The sequence below is a fragment of the Saccostrea cucullata genome, unplaced genomic scaffold, assembly GCF_032062105.1.
Source record: "Saccostrea cucullata isolate Sc308-1 unplaced genomic scaffold, CSIRO_AGI_Scuc_v1 ctg261, whole genome shotgun sequence".
In the NCBI taxonomy this organism is placed as follows: domain Eukaryota; kingdom Metazoa; phylum Mollusca; class Bivalvia; order Ostreida; family Ostreidae; genus Saccostrea; species Saccostrea cuccullata.
Window position 1 is genome coordinate 294,818 of NW_026925910.1, and position 16,778 is coordinate 311,595.

Sequence of the window (16,778 nt, forward strand, 5' to 3'; positions counted from 1 at the left end):
AATCTCAGTTGAGCTAAAAACATACCATATAAGATTTTGAATAAATGCAAATTAATGATTTTTTCCTTTTCCATTATAATAGGTCCTAAATGGTAAACTTCAGTGCTTTTGACCATTTTTATTACCAGTATTCTTTATTTGCTTAATACATAGGTTTTATCACAATTTCTAGGCCTGTAACATACAATGTATGCATATAACATGTACTGATCAATTCAATCCTCAGATTTTACCGGTATTAATGAATTGAAATTCTGATAAAATTTCAGGCAAATTGACAACCCTCCCTCCAAAAAAAAAAAAAACAAAACAAAAAAAAAGAACAGTATCTCTTGTTTTTTTTATTTGTGAATACTCCTGTTCATATCCAATTCAACATATAAACAACAAAATAACACAATAACCATGCCAACAGCTATCATAGTGTTAAACCACCAAATACAGATATAACATTAAACAAATATTCTAACCAAAAGAAAGTGAAATGGAATGTCTTTACTTTGCAATATGGTAAGTCCTAGTTTGCAAATTTTACATTCTATAAAAAGAATTGTCCCCAATTTACTGTAAACCAATTATTATTCTTGTCATCTTTTATTCGCGATTCGTCAGTTTGAAATCAATCTGTGACGATTCATTTTCACGAATGAGGAAATATTTTCTATAAAAACAAAGCAAAATAAATGGTTCGCTGCAATTAATTTTCACGACTTAAAGTAGGTCACAAAACTCACGAATATTTCTCGTATGCGAATAAAAGTTGGTTTACAGTATATGATCACCTCCATTCCATTGACTTTATTTAAAATGGGGATAACTCATCTAACATGCATTGCACCAGAAAAAGAAATTACTTTGAGAGATTCCATATTGTAATAATATGAAAACTACAGATTTAGTAATATCGTGCAGCATCCTGCAGTATACTCATAATCAATAACCATGAACTATTGACCTTCACCTGTGACCTAAATCATAAATTCTTTACATCCTATAATTAGGTCATTAGTTTAATATAAAAAAAATCTCATTCCTGCATCACATGAATGTAAACACATACATGTACACATCAATAAAACTTATCTTTAAACTCCAAACTTCATTGCACACCATTGGGATACACATAAAGTCATTAGCTGAATAACAATTCACAATATTTTTCTTGCATAGTAGAGCCATCATCTTCTTCTTTACCGAGTTTCCTTAACACCTGAAGTATCTCTCTTTTTCCTACCAGTGTTGCATAGAATGCAGAAATTAAAGTACTGCATTACATACAAGCATTCATTACCATCACAGTACTGACCAGAGGCCTGTTTAACAGAGCGCTCACCAAAATTCCTTATAAGTACCTCCAACAGAAATGTTAGTGAACGCTCAGGTGTAACCTTCACCTTAGCTTGACCCCAAAATTAATGTCCTATAAAGTTAATGTGACCATTTCAAATATTTGATACAAAACATGGAATACTTAAACAGTTCTAATGTTATTGAAGTGAAAGTTAACAGCACAACTGCATACTGAGAATGGACTATCAAGAACAAACACAATTAGCCTAATGAATAGATAGGATAAGCCATAATGAATGCTCTCTAAACAGGACAAGATCACCGGGCTTATCATACCATGACAAAATCATTAAATATTGATAAATTCTCTCATCAAATATAAGCTATAACATTTCAAAATTGCATCAAAATTAAAACAATGCAATTCATGCACACAGAAAAAGCACCATTGTCTAAGAGAAGCATGCCAATGAAAGATGACAAAAGGTGTATCACAGAAAAAAAAAAGTTCTTAATTTAATAATTTTACATCAGAAATATGATGAAACATACTCAGATTACAATCATTTTTTAGGTAGGACACAATTCAGAATTCCATCATAAGTATCTTTGTTTCTATGAATACAACATTATAATATCTAAGAAAAAAATACAGGTATGTGGAATTTAATTATTTAAATTTTTTTATAGCTATAAAAATACTTTCTATAACTACACTGTATTAAATTGTTTACAGTATAGAATAACTCTATCATCAAAGTTGATAATAATCTCTCATGTGTATGAATCTAATCTTAAGCAAATTGAAATTATCAGTAATTTTGAAAATCTTTTTTTCTCATTTTGTGAGTGAGGGTGTGTGTGTGTGTGTGTGTGTGGGAGGGGAGGGGGTGTCCTCTATAATTTTACTTAATCTTCTACTTATTATCAATTACATACAGGACAGTATTGTTCATAATACTTTGAGAATTGTTTATCTATAATGTATCAAACTGGGGAAAATGTCTACAGTGCAACAAGCATAAAGTTTTGTGATGATGGTGCGCACACCCCCCCCCCCCCCCCCCCCCCCCCCTTAATTTTCAAACTTAACCTTTTACTGTTGAAATGTATATTGAGAGGCTTGTTGTCCCCCTTCCCTCACACTTGGTCAAGTAGGAACCTCCCTCAATCCCATCACACTCCTCCATCTCCAAATAAGAATTCTGACTTTGTACATTTTACTTTTTTGGGGGTTTTGCTTGTGAAAGATTTTCCCTGTAGCTTGTCATATAATTCTTAAAATCTACAGTTTATTCACAGATGAAGCATTAAAAGTAAGAAAACAAAATTTAGCTTAATTGTACTGGTCCTCTGTGTATATTACTGACTGATGAGGTAGAAGGCAAACACAGCCAGTACAGCTACAGTGACTGAGATAAAGATAATCTTCCTGTGACTCTGTAGAAATGACGGCTTCTCCTCTTCTTCTGTTTCCTTGTGGTGACGTCTTTTTCTTCCCTTCATCTTTCTCTCATACTCCTCCAATTCTGCTTGCTGTCTTTTCAATTCCTCTTCTTTTTTCTGTTTTTCTTTGTCTTCCTCCACCTATTAGGGAAAATATTTATTTACTATGCTTACCTACATGTACATGCTGTTGTAATATACACCGTGTGAGTGCAGGTCTTTTTTTCAATACATGTTTGAGGTATCATTTTTTGCACAATTATAAAAATTCAAAAAAGAAATACATGTATGTGCTCAATAAATATTTGAATGCAAAAAAAATATTTCTTTATTCTTTGGCCAAAAAGAATATTTTAGGATAAATCATATGAATAGCATTACAGTCCTTATATACAGTACCTTCTTCTTGCGCTCCTTTTCTTGTTGACAAATGTCGTCACAGTCCAATTTTTTCCCAGCCTTGACCTCTTTACACAGGAAGTCCTTTTTCTTGCGGCGACATTTACAGCGGACTGTGACCTTCTTCTCACATTTTCCAATGTTGGGACATTCCCCGGCATGACACACAGCTCCACAAGGATGTCCACAAGGCATCTACAGAGTCACCAGAAATTACAGTTACTAAAATATACATGTATATCCAAAATAATGCTTTTCTTCTAAATTTCTCAGATCAGAGGACTAAGATTTGCTCTCTGAGAGTTTAATGTACAAAAATTCTCAAAGACCTATGAAAGCTTGAATGAACTCTTAACACTTATTAGAAAATATTTATCTAAAAAAATCAAAATAATACGTTTTATTAAAATTTGATTGCAAAGCAAAGATATATGAAAAGATTGCTAAATTTAACATTCTTATTTTCTAACTCCTCAAGTGTATTGAAGTAGGCATCATTTCTGTTTCATATTCAGTAAAGAATCATAAGAAGAAAATAGGCCCAGTCACAGAACATTACCAGTTTGGGACACTCCCCTCCACACGACTGCAGACTTTCTCTTTCCTCTACCTCCCTGATCCACTCGTCACAGCTGACGTGCTGCACGCTGATCTGACAGTGGCACCTCATACGTAGCATCTGCTTACATGGGGGGCAGGGGCCAGGGTGACACTTCATAGTGGGGCAGGTGTGGGTACAGCCCTCGGGGCGGGGCTTCTGACAGCCCAACTCACATTCCTCACAGTTATCTCCACACTGAAATCAGAGAATAGGTACCACATTCTGCTAAATCATAGTAAATATAATACATACTTTTTACCTAGAATGTCTTTTTGTAAAAAATAAAGGGGGTGTATCATGTATGGTACATGTACATGGACATGGCATTAGGATCTAAGCATTTTTTTCCTTAAAGTGAAACATGACTATCGTACCACAAAATTACCCAGATACATGGCCAACTTTGTTTATTATCAAATATTTTTTGGCAAAAAAAGGTTTGAATAATTATGCTGTTAAAGGTATCAAAATCAATGTCCCAATAGAGAGAATATTCAAACTGTGATGTGAAAAGATCTAGAGGATTTGGACACAAAATTTTACAGAGTAATTTAAAATGGATAATTGCTTAATATGAAGTGTATTATTCAGCATACTTTTATACTGTCTGGGGCATTAGTCACCAGATGGCACTCTTTAGAACATGTATGATTCCCACATTCCAGCTGACGGCCACACTTCCTGCCACACGAGTATTTACGAACTTCTGAACATGGGAAATTAGATATCTGTTGATAAAGACAATAAAAGTGAGAAATATTGGTTAAAAAAAGTGTATATATGTAATTACATCCACTAAATATTAAAACACCACTTGGCAAAGCTCATGTATTGATTTCATGAGCAGAGGCTGTTTCATCAGTGAAATGTTTAAATGATGAACATTTCAATCATAAAATATTAAATTTTAATAGTTAATCCCTTTATATGATTTTTTATACAAATATAAATATTTAAGATAAAATGTCCTTCTTTGTTTGTCATGACCTTCTAGCTGTTGCAGAAAAAATTACCTAACCTGCTTATGCAAATGAATTTAAAATCAGAAACTTCAAAATTTTGACAATTTTATAAAAATGTTTTGTGAAAGTTTACCTCATGGAGTCCCAGACACTGTACAGGGATAGGAAACTGACAGGGTGGGCAGGGCTTACACACAATTTCCTCCTTTACGGTGGGTCTACCCTCCCATGGGCCTGCTCTCACAGTCTGAGGGAAATGAGATCAATTATGTTGATTAGAATCATTAACATAAAGAAATCATCTTGATACAAATTTTTTGAAATACAAGAGTATAAAGGTTATCTTTAAAATGTAGGTCTCGTAATAAGTAAGACTTTCCTTCTCTGACAATCACGATTCCACAGTACCTGCAACTTAGCAGAGTTGAATATACCTGGTATATGTATATGTAAATTACAGTTTTAAGCAAGAGGTTTATAAATACTCACATTGTCTCTGATGATCATTTTAACAGCTGAGTGACACTGGGCCGGACAGGAGTGAGGACATCCTTCCAGCTGTTTACCACAGACCAGGCGACATGGGGGACAGTCTCCAAAGTGACATCGATGGGGGATCTGACTAGAGTGATGGCAGATTGGGGGTTTTCTAAAAACATAAAATAAAATTTATAACTAAAAGAAAAAAATATATATTCCTTTGAAATACACCCATAAAACAGTTCCTATCTTGCTGTTTGGCTTAATCCTTTCTTACACTTAAATTTAATGATAAAATCTAAGTCAAAGCATATTGCCGGTATATCGATTTTTTAATGGATATACATAATTAAGTGTATATGTAAATGTATACATCCAAAATAATAGAACCTTAACGCATTATCTATCTTTGCTTTTGGAAGGGGGGGGTTTCATTTAAGTCCTTATCAATTAAATTATCCTTGGTATCGTCCAGTACCCTGTCACTACAAAACTATGTCACTAAAAACACACAGTTATGACCTTGAAAAAAGGGTAAATCTATAGTTGATTTTGTTCACAATAAATATGTTCTTTGGTTCAAGGAATATCCTCTGGCCATTAACAACATTAATAAGTACAAGTATGACCTTTACAACATATCCCAACAATCTTCATCAAGGTTCAAATATCCATTTGATTCAATATGAATTTTGAATACCTGCATGGGTAGTTACATCGAGGTGGGCGAGTGACTTTCTCTTTCCCACATGGCACTGTGATACGAGTTGCTTTACAAAAGCAAGTTATCTGTACAGTTAATGGGCATGGATAACAGGGTCCTGAAATTAAAGAGGAAAAAATATACAAGATTCTGTCAGATAAGGAAAAAATCCCTAACATTCATAATACAAAATTTATTTTAAAAAATACTGATATTACGTTACCTCTATGGCATCCACTAGCACACTTGTGGTTTTTACAGCTTAATAATTTTCCACAAACTTGTTCACAACTAGGGCAGTTACCATCACAACACTGTAAAATAAAACATGAACAGTTACTAATAATAAGATTTTTCCACATAAGACCCCCAGCTTTTCTGACCCAGTGGTTCTAGAGAAGATTTTTCCTATATATTTCTATATAAAACTTTAATTCACCATTGTGGCCCTGTCCAACCCCCGGGGTCATGTCTGTAAAAATTTTTAAAATGCTACTCCTCCTACAGTTTTGGTCTAATTTCAATATAACTTGGCACACAAGTGACTACACTAAGATACATAATTCTGTGTAAAGATTTTTCCTATATATTTCCGTGGTTAAAAAATAGAAATTTCTGTGAAATTCTTTCAAAAAGCTACTCCTCCTACAGTTTTGGTCTAATTTCAGTATAACTTGGCACACAAGTAGAATACACTAAGATACATAATTTTGTTGATCGGTTTTTGATTTCAATGAACGGTGTTGCCGTGGTTACTAAAAATAGAAATTTCTGTGAAATTCTTTCAAAAAGCTACTCCTCCTACAGTTTTGGTCCGATTTCAGTATAACTTGGCACACAAGTAGAATACACTAAGATACATAATTCTGTGTATCGGGTTTTGATTTCGATGAACGGTGTTGTCTTGGTTACTAAAATAGAAATTTCTGTGAAATTCTTTCAAAATGCTACTCCTCCTACAGTTTTTGTCTGATTTCAGTATTACTTGGCACACAAGTAGAATACACTAAGTTACATAATTTTGTGTATCGGTTTTTGATTTCGATGAACTGTGTTGCCGTGGTTACTAAAAATAGAAATTTCTGTGAAATTCTTTCAAAATGCTACTCCTCCTAAAGTTTTGGTCTGATTTCAGTATAACTGGGCACACAAGTAGACTACACTAAGATACATAATTCTGTGTATCGGTTTTTGATTTCGATGAAGGGTGATGCCGTGGTTACTAAAAATAGAAATTTTTATGAAATTCTTTCAAAATGCTACTTCCTACAGTTTTGGTCTGATTTCAGTATAACTTGGCAAACAAGTAGAATACACTAAGATACATAATTCTGTGTATCGGTTTTTGATTTCAATGAACGGTGTTGCCGTGGTTACTAAAAATAGAAATATCTGTAAAATTGTTTCAAAATGCTACTCCTCCTACAGTTTTGGTCTGATTTCAATATAACTTGGCACACAAGTAGAATACTCTAAGATACATAATTCTGAAAATTGAATTTTAATTTTGATGAACGGTGTTGCCGTGGTTACTAAAAATAGAAATGTCTGTAAAATTGTTTCAAAATGCTACTTCTCCTACAGTTTTGGTCTGATTTCAGTATAACTTGGCACACAAGCAGACTACACTAAGAACATAAAGAGACTTTATCAACGATCATTATTCTATTTAATGCTGTTTATAAACTTGTTCACAACTAGCTGCAGTACTTTCTCTTCCTTTGTAAAATAAAACATGAACAGTTACTAATAATAAGATTTTTCTGATGTGCTCAAACCCCCCATCTCATTTTCTCTTAAATTTACAAATTATGTTCCTGAGAATGATATATGAATTATAAGTTTTTTTTTCATACATTTTTCTCAGTTGTCTTTCAAATGTTACATAAACAACATATAAGAAATCTTATTCCCCATTCATCCCCACACAGACCTTTCTCTTACACTGGTGTTTGTTGCAATCCCTCATTGCTGTACATTTGGTTTCACACAAATATTGCTTTGAACATAGGACCTCTTTTTGCTTCTGTCCACATCGACATTTCTTTGTTACTAATTGTAGGCACTACAACAACAACAAAAACAGCAGTAAAATTTGAATTTGTACATATATAGAGGTATGTTACACAAAATATAAATAGATTGAAGAGACTAAATGAATAGAAAAAATCATATTATTGTTCAAAAATGCAATAAGAAAACTAAAGTTCATCTCTAAAACATAATGTAAAAAAAAGTTTGTTTTGAATAAAAGTATAAAATACTTATATAACAATACAGTTTAAAGCTAAGCCAATGAAAGACTCACAGATCCACAATTTCCTGTGTGACAGCGCTGTGAACATTTATGTATCCCACAATCCAACAGTTTACCACAAGTATCTCCACAGGTTGGAACATCCTCTGTACAGGGCAGGTTGTATTCTGAAATAAAAGTTTAAAAAATTAAATTATCCCAGAATTTTAAGGTGTGTAATTAATTTCAATCTAATGCTCTCTAAGTTCTCTAGGGAACACCTCCAGTACCTGTTTTCCCACAAGGACAGAATCGCTGGCCAGATCTTGGACAAGGCCCACAACTCTCCTTGTGACATATCTTCTCACAAAGGTGGTTTCCACAGGAAAGTGTTTTACCACAAGGCTGTAATGGAGAATAACGAAATTTACTCTTAATTATCAGATCATTGTAACATTCAATTTAGGACAAACTTACTGTAATTAATCAGTTTAAAAATGATGTTTAAGAAAAAAGATACAAAAATTCTACATTCTTCATATCACCAAACCAAATAATCTTTTGCAATCAAAAATAAATGATAACGTATCTTTACCTTTTCTTACAGGACTCAATAATTTTACAAGTACATGTAAGTTTACCTGATCACATTTCCAATCTGGGCTGGCACAGGGCCGTACAGTGACTTTCTTTCCACAATAGCAGGATTGCTTGCTTGTTTTAGGACAAGAAGCACATTCACCTGTTCAATGATAAATATTCACGTGTTAAAATGGGTATATGTACTGTATCTTGTCATAAAATTATAGCATATGACACATTACATTATATTTAGCCTGAAAATGTTGAGCTTAGCAACTTTTCAGTTGGTCTTAACTTTGAGGGGATGTTATTTTCAATCTTTAAATACTAGAACTATTAGCATGATTACTCAGGGTCTAGCAAATTGCAAATATTGAAATGATATCTTTTAAGAATAAAATCTCAAAAATTTCTATCAGGAACAATTTCATGCTTTAAAATATACTTTTTTTAAAAAAAAAACTTTGCAGTAAATATTTTGTTTGGAATACCTGCATGACAAGGTTGTTGGCAGTTGTGTTGTCCACATGACAGCTTTTTCCCACATGGTTTTCCACAGGACCACTGTTTAGCACTACACCTGACCACCTTAGGTTTCTGTTTACCACAATGACAGGTCACAGTGACTGTTTTAGGGCAGGGAGGACAGGCTCCTACAACAGTCAAAACATAAAAAATAACCCATTGAACTTATTACAAGATACTGTACATGTATATAAATCGGCGTGTTTAAAATTTACTGGAAACACTGGGTATGAAGTTGTTGGCATGATCATGAATTAACTTTACATACTTTCACGCCATGTATTGTATTTATCAACGAAATTCTTAACAGTATTCATGAATTAGTGCATCATTGTCCAAGCCAAAACAGCTAAAACATGAAGCACACTTTATTAAGTACACATACAATAATCAACTACATTTTTAACTGAAAAGTAGCACAGATGCTGAGAGTATTTTTGAGAAAGAAAAATTAAATGTGAGATTTACTCAATTCCCATGAGTGACATACCTGGATGACACAGCAAAAGACAGGTGTGTCCACACTCTGGCTTCAAGTTCCTGCCACACGTCTGTCCACAGGAATGAGGTACTAGCCAGGGGTCAAACTTGGGGTTCACTTCCTTCCCACAGAAGCACAAGTATTTATAGGGGCAATCTTTTTGCTGGTACTCTGTTCTACATTTAGGACTGTAAGAGATTTGCAAACAGGAGTAAATCCATTGTGCATTTTGACACACATGGAAGGCATTTTTAAAGTAATGACATTTTAAATAAGAAGAAACAACAGTTGGAGACTTTACCAGTGCCAAGGAATGTCCTTGCTGGGAGTTTGTCCATCTGGTGTTTTGTAGGCATGCTGATATATCCCTTCACGTACCCACTTCTGGATACACTGCATATGGAACATAGCGTAGCAGCCACTGCAGTTCCAGATCTGCAGAAAAAGCATTCCATCATTTTATTATAAACAGTGTTAATTTTAGATACGAGTATTTGAATTTATACATTTTTATGTCATTTCAGAGAATTTTCTGAGCAAAGGACAATTGATCAAGAAAGTTCCTTATCACGAATATGCAGTTGTATAATTTTTCTGAGCATAATATTTCCATCTTTACAGAATTTAACAATAAGTATTGAATGCACAAGATTTCAGAGGCGATAATGCAGGACTTACAGCCTCATTCTTTTTAATTGTCTCTATACAGATCAGACAGGCGGAGGAACTAGATCGGTACGAGTGTACCAAGTCCTCTTGAGCTGTTCCCTGGTCTCTAGTAGTGTCCCCTTCATTGCCTATATAGAAGAAGATAAAAATTACCAGCTTCAGAAATATAAACAGTTATGCCTGCACTTCAACATTCAGTATATTTATGTTTTCTTTGCAGAAAATCAAATCAAATGAACATATTAAATAATACTGAAATAAAAAGAACACTGTAGAATTTACTTGGATTAGGCCATTCCAAGTTTTTTCCTATGTTTAGCACCTGTCATGGGCTGTGTGCATCGTACCTTTTTGATATCAAGTTAAATTGATTAATTTGGTAGAAAACTTTGAATTTTGTCATTGTTTTTCTAAATTTGACTAGAACCTGTCAAGATATGGATACATGAATACCTTGATTTTACAGAGGAATATACATGTACATGTATCTTTCTGTGAGAAAAATAAATTAATTACATATACATGAAAAGGAAGGTAGGTTTTTGAATAACAGTTGGATGCAAAGCAGTGTAAACAAGAGGCCCATGGGCCACATCGCTCACCTGAGTAACTTGGGTGATGCAGATCTTTTTAAAAGATTTGTTCTATATATATTTCTATGTAAAACTTGGATTCCCCATTGTGGCCCCGCCCTATGCCCGAGGGTCATGATTTTAACAATTTAATATCTACACTACCCAAGGATGCTTCAACATAAGTTTCAGCTTTCCTGGCCAAGTGGTTCTTGAGAAGAAGATTTTTAAAGATTTGTTCTATATATTTCTATGTAAAATTTAGATTCCCTATTGTGGCCCCGCCCTACCCCCAGGGGTCATGATTTTAAGAATTTAATATCTACACTACACAAGGATGCTCCCACATAAGTTTCAGCTTTCCTGGCCCAGTGGTTCTTGAGAAGAAGTTTTTTAAAGATTTGTTCTATATATTTCTATGTAAAACTTGGATTCCCTATTGTGGCCCTGCCCTACCCCCGGGGGTCATGATTTTAACAATTTAATATCTACACTACCCAAGGATACTTCCACATAAGTTTCAGCTTTCCTGGCTCAGTGGTTCTTGAGAAGAAGATTTTTAAAGATTTGTTCTATATATATCTATGTAAACATTGGATTCACTATTGTGGCCTCGCCCTACCCCCGGGGGTCATGATTTTTACAATTTAATATCTACACTACCCAAGGATGCTTCCACATAAGTGTCAGCTTTCCTGGCCAAGTGGTTCTTGAGAAGAAGATTTTCAAAGATTTGTTCTATATATTTCTATGTAAAACTTGGATTCCCTATTGTGGCCCCGCCCTACCCCCGGGGGTCATGATTTTTACAATTTAATATCTACACTACCCAAGGATGCTTCCACATAAGTTTCAGCTTTCCTGGCCCAGTGGTTCTTGAGAAGAAGATTTTTAAAGATTTGTTCTGTATATTTCTATGTAAAACTTGGATTCCCTATTGTGGCCCCGCCCTACCCCCGGGGGTCATGATTTTTACAATTTAAGCTCTACACTACCCAAGGATGCTTCCACATAAGTTTCAGCTTTCCTGGCCCAGTGGTTCTTGAGAAGAAGATTTTTAAAGATTTGTTCTATATATTTCTATGTAAAACTTGGATTCCCTATTGTGGCCCCGCCCTACCCCCGGGGGTCATGATTTTAACAATTTAATATCTACACTACCCCAGGATGCTCTCACATAAGTTTCAGCTTTTCTGGCCCAGTGGTTCTTGAGAAGAAGATTTTTTAATGACCCCACCCTATTTTCGTATTTTCTTGATTATCTCCCCTTGGAAGGGGTCTTGGCCCTTGATTTTAACAATTTAAATTCCCCTTCACCTAAGGATGCTTTGTACCAAGAGGTTAAAATTCAGTGGTTCTTGAGAAGAAGTTGAAAATGTGAAAAGTTTACAGACGGACGGACGGACACAACGCCGGGTGATCAGAAAAGCTCACTTGAGCTTTCAGCTCAGGTGAGCTAAAAACTTGGAGAAAGTCCTTAAAATAATATGTTATGTACAAAGAGATGAGGTACATAAAAGTTGTACTAGTTTTGACTTACTGTACAGAGAGGAGTAAGATTTAAACACAGTATTGATGATGTCATCAGCGATGTCTTCTTCCTCTTCTTCCTTCTCCTCCTGCTGTATGTGTTGCTGGATAGCCTGCTGGTGAGCCGTACTGGCCTGTAAAAACTTCTCCTCTGCATTCTTGTACTTTTCTGCATTTTTGCCTTCAAAAGAAAATGTACACTTGATTATGAATCAATAAAGAGAAAATCACTGATTTCTTTAAATATTGTGCACAAAAGAAATTTTTTCCTATGGGGATAGAAAACAAGAATTTCATATTTCAAAATATACATCTACAGTTGAACTTCATATCTTCAATACCAATATCTTGAATGCAATATATACGTCAAAGTTAGTTGAAGTCCCAAATTCTTTTTGTCTATATACATGTACCAGTATTTTAACCTTGATACACTAAAACTTGGTAGATTATAACTTTGATACACTAAAACTTGGTAGAATGTTATAGTCAATATAGTGAACACACATTCAATGAATTCATCTGCACAGCAAAGTGATTTCCATTTTGCATGGTGTAGTGTACAGTGTATTTTGTTCAAGATTAACTTTGCCTTATAAAACAATATTTGTTTTCCCTCTTTATGAAAGGATTATTTTTTCAAATGATGAAAAAATATACTCTTTCAGACAACAGAATAAATAGCAGAGCAGACTTTTAACATGTTTAAACATAAGATTTCTTCCTCAGAGAGAAAAATCTATGATAATCTTTGGCCTTGAAAAACTTGTGAAAAAGAAATATGGAAGAGAGAAAAGCTAACAATTGAATTATTAAGTTGCTGCTTAGGAATAAAAAGTCACTATTGAAAATTTACCTGGTGCCAGAGAACTAACATTGGTGTTATTTGTAGCACTGAAGTTGCTCCCTCTTCCTCTTCCGCGACCCTTTGGTTTCAGATGCGATGGAAGATGAGCCATTCTTTATATCTAAAAAGTATGTCAACTTAACTTTAGTGAGTTTATATCAAGTAGTATAGCAGTGCAGTATCAATCCTTTACATAAGCACAGAACATTTTCATGATGGTCTAATGTGTTTCATGAAATGCAAAAAAAACGAAAGTATTTGATAGATGTCTATTAAAGAATTTGTTTGAAATAATTAAAATTGGAGAAATTAATCAAAAATCAAGAGCAACTCATCATGTGTATTGTGTGCAATGAATATACAGTATTATCTATGGGTGGCACTGTAGCTCTTTGGTCATCCAGTCTGACTATTTAAAGCCAGCTCCTATTTCATTTCGTCCGTAGGAACTAAGTGAAATAGTTGGGGATGGCTTATTCAGACCTTCTAGTTGTCCATCCCATTTTTTTCAGTCGATCCAGCGAGCTTAACATCTGATTCACTCATCTAGCAACATTTGGCGGCATAACATAACGGCAGTGTCTATATACACGACCGTCGTGTATATAATTTCAAAGACTATTCGCACGACCGTCGTGTATATAATTTCAATGACTATTCGCACAACCGTCGTGTATATAATTTCAATGACTATTTACACGACCGTCGTGTAAAATATTAAACATGCATTGTATTTATCTTTCCTTGTTTGAGTGCGAAACGGTTCGCCCCCACAGGACCATTCGCACTGAGGCGTTTCGTCCCAATTAAGACGGTTCGCATGTACGACAAATTACTTGGTTACATGTATCCGATGTGATGTATGTAGTAATTGTCACTTGTTGACAGAAATCATTTACTTCTTGATTTTTGAACTTTGTTGTATTAAACCATTTGTTTCAATCAATTAAGGATATGGATTCTGTGGAATAAACAACATGAACAAATGACCTAATGCACTGATTTAATTCAAACATCTCAGTGCCAGTGGTGCCGATATCTTGTATAATTGGGGAAATATTGAGAACAAATGATGCACAACCTAAATAAAATGAAAATTTCTCTCTATATTAGGAAATAAAATCGAGAATCTCTCTTTTTACTATTGTATAAAAAAATGACCTCAGTATATTTTCAAAAGGCAAGTAAAATTTAATTTTCAAAAAACAATTGTCAAACCTGTTTTTTTTATGAACTTATGTTTCTTTAAAAAAAACAAACAAAATTTTATTAATAATTCTCTTTGACTTCACAAGCAGAATCTCAAAATTATAGTATAGCACCTTAATTACAAAACTGCATGAATCAGACGCTAAATAAACGTAATTATACCTGCAGGTGGATAACTATTTTATACGTATACTTAATTTTGATTAATGGAAAGAAGGTGATTTTTTTTTTGTAAGAACCGTAAAGGAAGTGGAAAGTTTCCTCTCTTCATTATATAAAGAACATAAATTGCTTTCGATTATACCGACTCCGTTTTCTTTAACAAAATTAAAAAAAAAAAAAAAAAAAACACGAACGTGCTTTCAACGATGTCATGTTATTGTATGCTCACCAAATTACCTGATATGTGAATTATACAATGTTTTATTTTAGATTTTCCAAAATTCATTGACCTTACTGGCAAAAACCGATAGAATATCAAAATATTTGAGCAGTGCAAGTCGGGCACAATCTGATAAAAAAAAAACATAGGAAAACTATTATAAAATGCGTAGACTTGAATTGATCACATAATTATTATAATAATGTGTGAAATATCCACATTACCATGATTACAGGGAAAAAAGAGTTTTCATATACTATATAGATCTGCAGAAAATGAGAAATAAAAGAATTTGCAGGAAAGATCTTGTTTTTAGGTTTTACGATTATAGGGTGAATTTCGCTTGATTATAAATTTCCATTGAACGCCCGCTGAAATTAGTTAATGTCAATGCACCCATTAAATTGCATCACTTCAGCACACAGCACCTGTCAAACTGGTAAAAATTGTGACAAAAATTCACCTTCTTTGGTCGGCTCTATAAAATGACTGTTCGGACTGTTCAATAAAATAATTTAAATTCTTGGTTTGTAGAAATAAAACATTTTCTTCTTGATGATTACTTGGCTACTTACCGACTTTTTGCAAGCAAAGGTGGTGGTGGTGGTGGGGGGGGGGGGAGGACTGGTGACTTGGCAAGGTCAAAAGTAGATCTATTCACACAATGTGATTATCAATGCTTGGTTATGTTGACAGATTGATTTTTTATTGAAAGGGATGGTATAATAAATTCTTCTGTATGGGAAATATTTTTGATATAATATATCTGATTTTATTTATTTTCCGTCTCCATAACATATTCTTGAAAAAATCTCAATTAAATGAAACTTATTAAAACAAAACACACACACAAGAAAAGGTAAAATAAGAACACAGTAAAAATTGTTTTAATTTGTAGCCCATGCACGTAATTCAATACAACGGGTATAAAATAATAAAATGAAGGTATATTAGATCTGGAAGCAATTTTAAGTAAAAACTGTACACTTTAATAAAAATGGACATAAGGAATAATATAATAAGATATTTTAAGTATTTTTATTTTATTTAAGTTTAATACTAAACTGCAAATTCTGAAAAATAATTGCTGAAAAAGTTGCATCATTGTGATATAATGACGTCTTCGATACGAAGTTCGAAACGTGCTGGTCTCGAGAAGTTTGGGGACGAATTTAGGGTACACGACGATAAATGCGGTCGTGTACATATCTCGGGTAATGTGCAATTGCTATATGCAAGACGGTCGTGTAAATAGATTTTACTTAATATCTATGCACGACGGTCGTGTATATATCTCATTACTTTGCAATAGCTATTTGCACGACAGTCGTGTAAATAGACTTTCCATATAGTGTGCACGACGGTCGTGTATATATCATCGGCCTAACATAACAGCTTGGAAAACTAGTACACAGGTCTAACTATTTACTACTGTTTTTGTGTGTTGAGCACCATGCAAATACTAAATACATGTAGTTAAGAGGTGTTCACAATAAGACTTAAACCTACACCTTTCTGTTTGAGCCAATAGGTTAAATATGTCTCTGTTATTTCTTAGTCTGCCAAATTCTGTCATACAGTTAAACATGGTTAAGTACTTAATTATCTTAAGAATGTTTGACCGTGGCAAGATTTAGACTATCTAAAAGAGAAGAATAATTCAATTAGTTAACTACTGCTAAGATTCAGAGGTTCTCATACTCATAATACTGCACACGTCAGACTCTTTCGTCAATCGTCGGCTTTCATCATGGGCGCAGCCATGAAATCAGTCAACCGTGGAATTAGTTTATTGTCTTCTTTAAAAAATTCAAATAAGATTGCATAGATTAAATTTTACATTTTTTTTTCAAATGAAGAAACT

At 33.9% G+C, this 16,778-nt stretch overlaps 1 protein-coding gene across 2 annotated transcripts; it reads right to left on the bottom strand.

The window, feature by feature from the left end:
- Positions 1-326: 326 nt before the first annotated feature.
- On the bottom strand, positions 327-16,743 carry LOC134270012 (NF-X1-type zinc finger protein NFXL1-like). 2 transcript variants are annotated; one of them, XR_009992708.1, is made up of 20 exons: positions 16,616-16,743; positions 13,333-13,444; positions 12,487-12,657; positions 10,384-10,502; positions 10,007-10,140; positions 9,715-9,893; positions 9,191-9,352; positions 8,759-8,859; positions 8,408-8,522; positions 8,190-8,305; positions 7,815-7,946; positions 6,105-6,195; positions 5,879-5,999; positions 5,188-5,347; positions 4,832-4,945; positions 4,333-4,464; positions 3,695-3,931; positions 3,136-3,330; positions 2,212-2,877; positions 327-2,119 (listed from the first exon to the last, which is right to left on the bottom strand). XR_009992708.1 is itself a non-coding variant. In XM_062752183.1 (19 exons), exons 2-19 carry the CDS (start codon positions 13,433-13,435, stop codon positions 2,653-2,655), a joined length of 2,607 nt encoding a protein of 868 aa, XP_062608167.1. In that variant the 5' UTR covers positions 13,436-13,444; positions 16,616-16,743; the 3' UTR covers positions 327-2,652. The 2 variants fall into 2 exon arrangements, 1 of the variants encoding a protein (XP_062608167.1); XM_062752183.1 differs by having other exon boundaries at positions 327-2,877.
- Positions 16,744-16,778: the final 35 nt, after the last annotated feature.

Bases quoted from the DNA above. Each gene is read 5' to 3' on its own strand.
- LOC134270012 (XM_062752183.1), bottom strand. From the start codon at position 13,435: ATGGCTCATCTTCCATCGCATCTGAAACCAAAGGGTCGCGGAAGAGGA. The intron at 9,353-9,714 runs GTATGTCACTCA...TGACTGTTGTAG, and splicing joins TCTTTTGCTGTGTCATCCAG to GAGCCTGTCCTCCCTGCCCT. The intron at 6,000-6,104 runs GTAACGTAATAT...CTTTAATTTCAG, and splicing joins TGCTAGTGGATGCCATAGAG to GACCCTGTTATCCATGCCCA.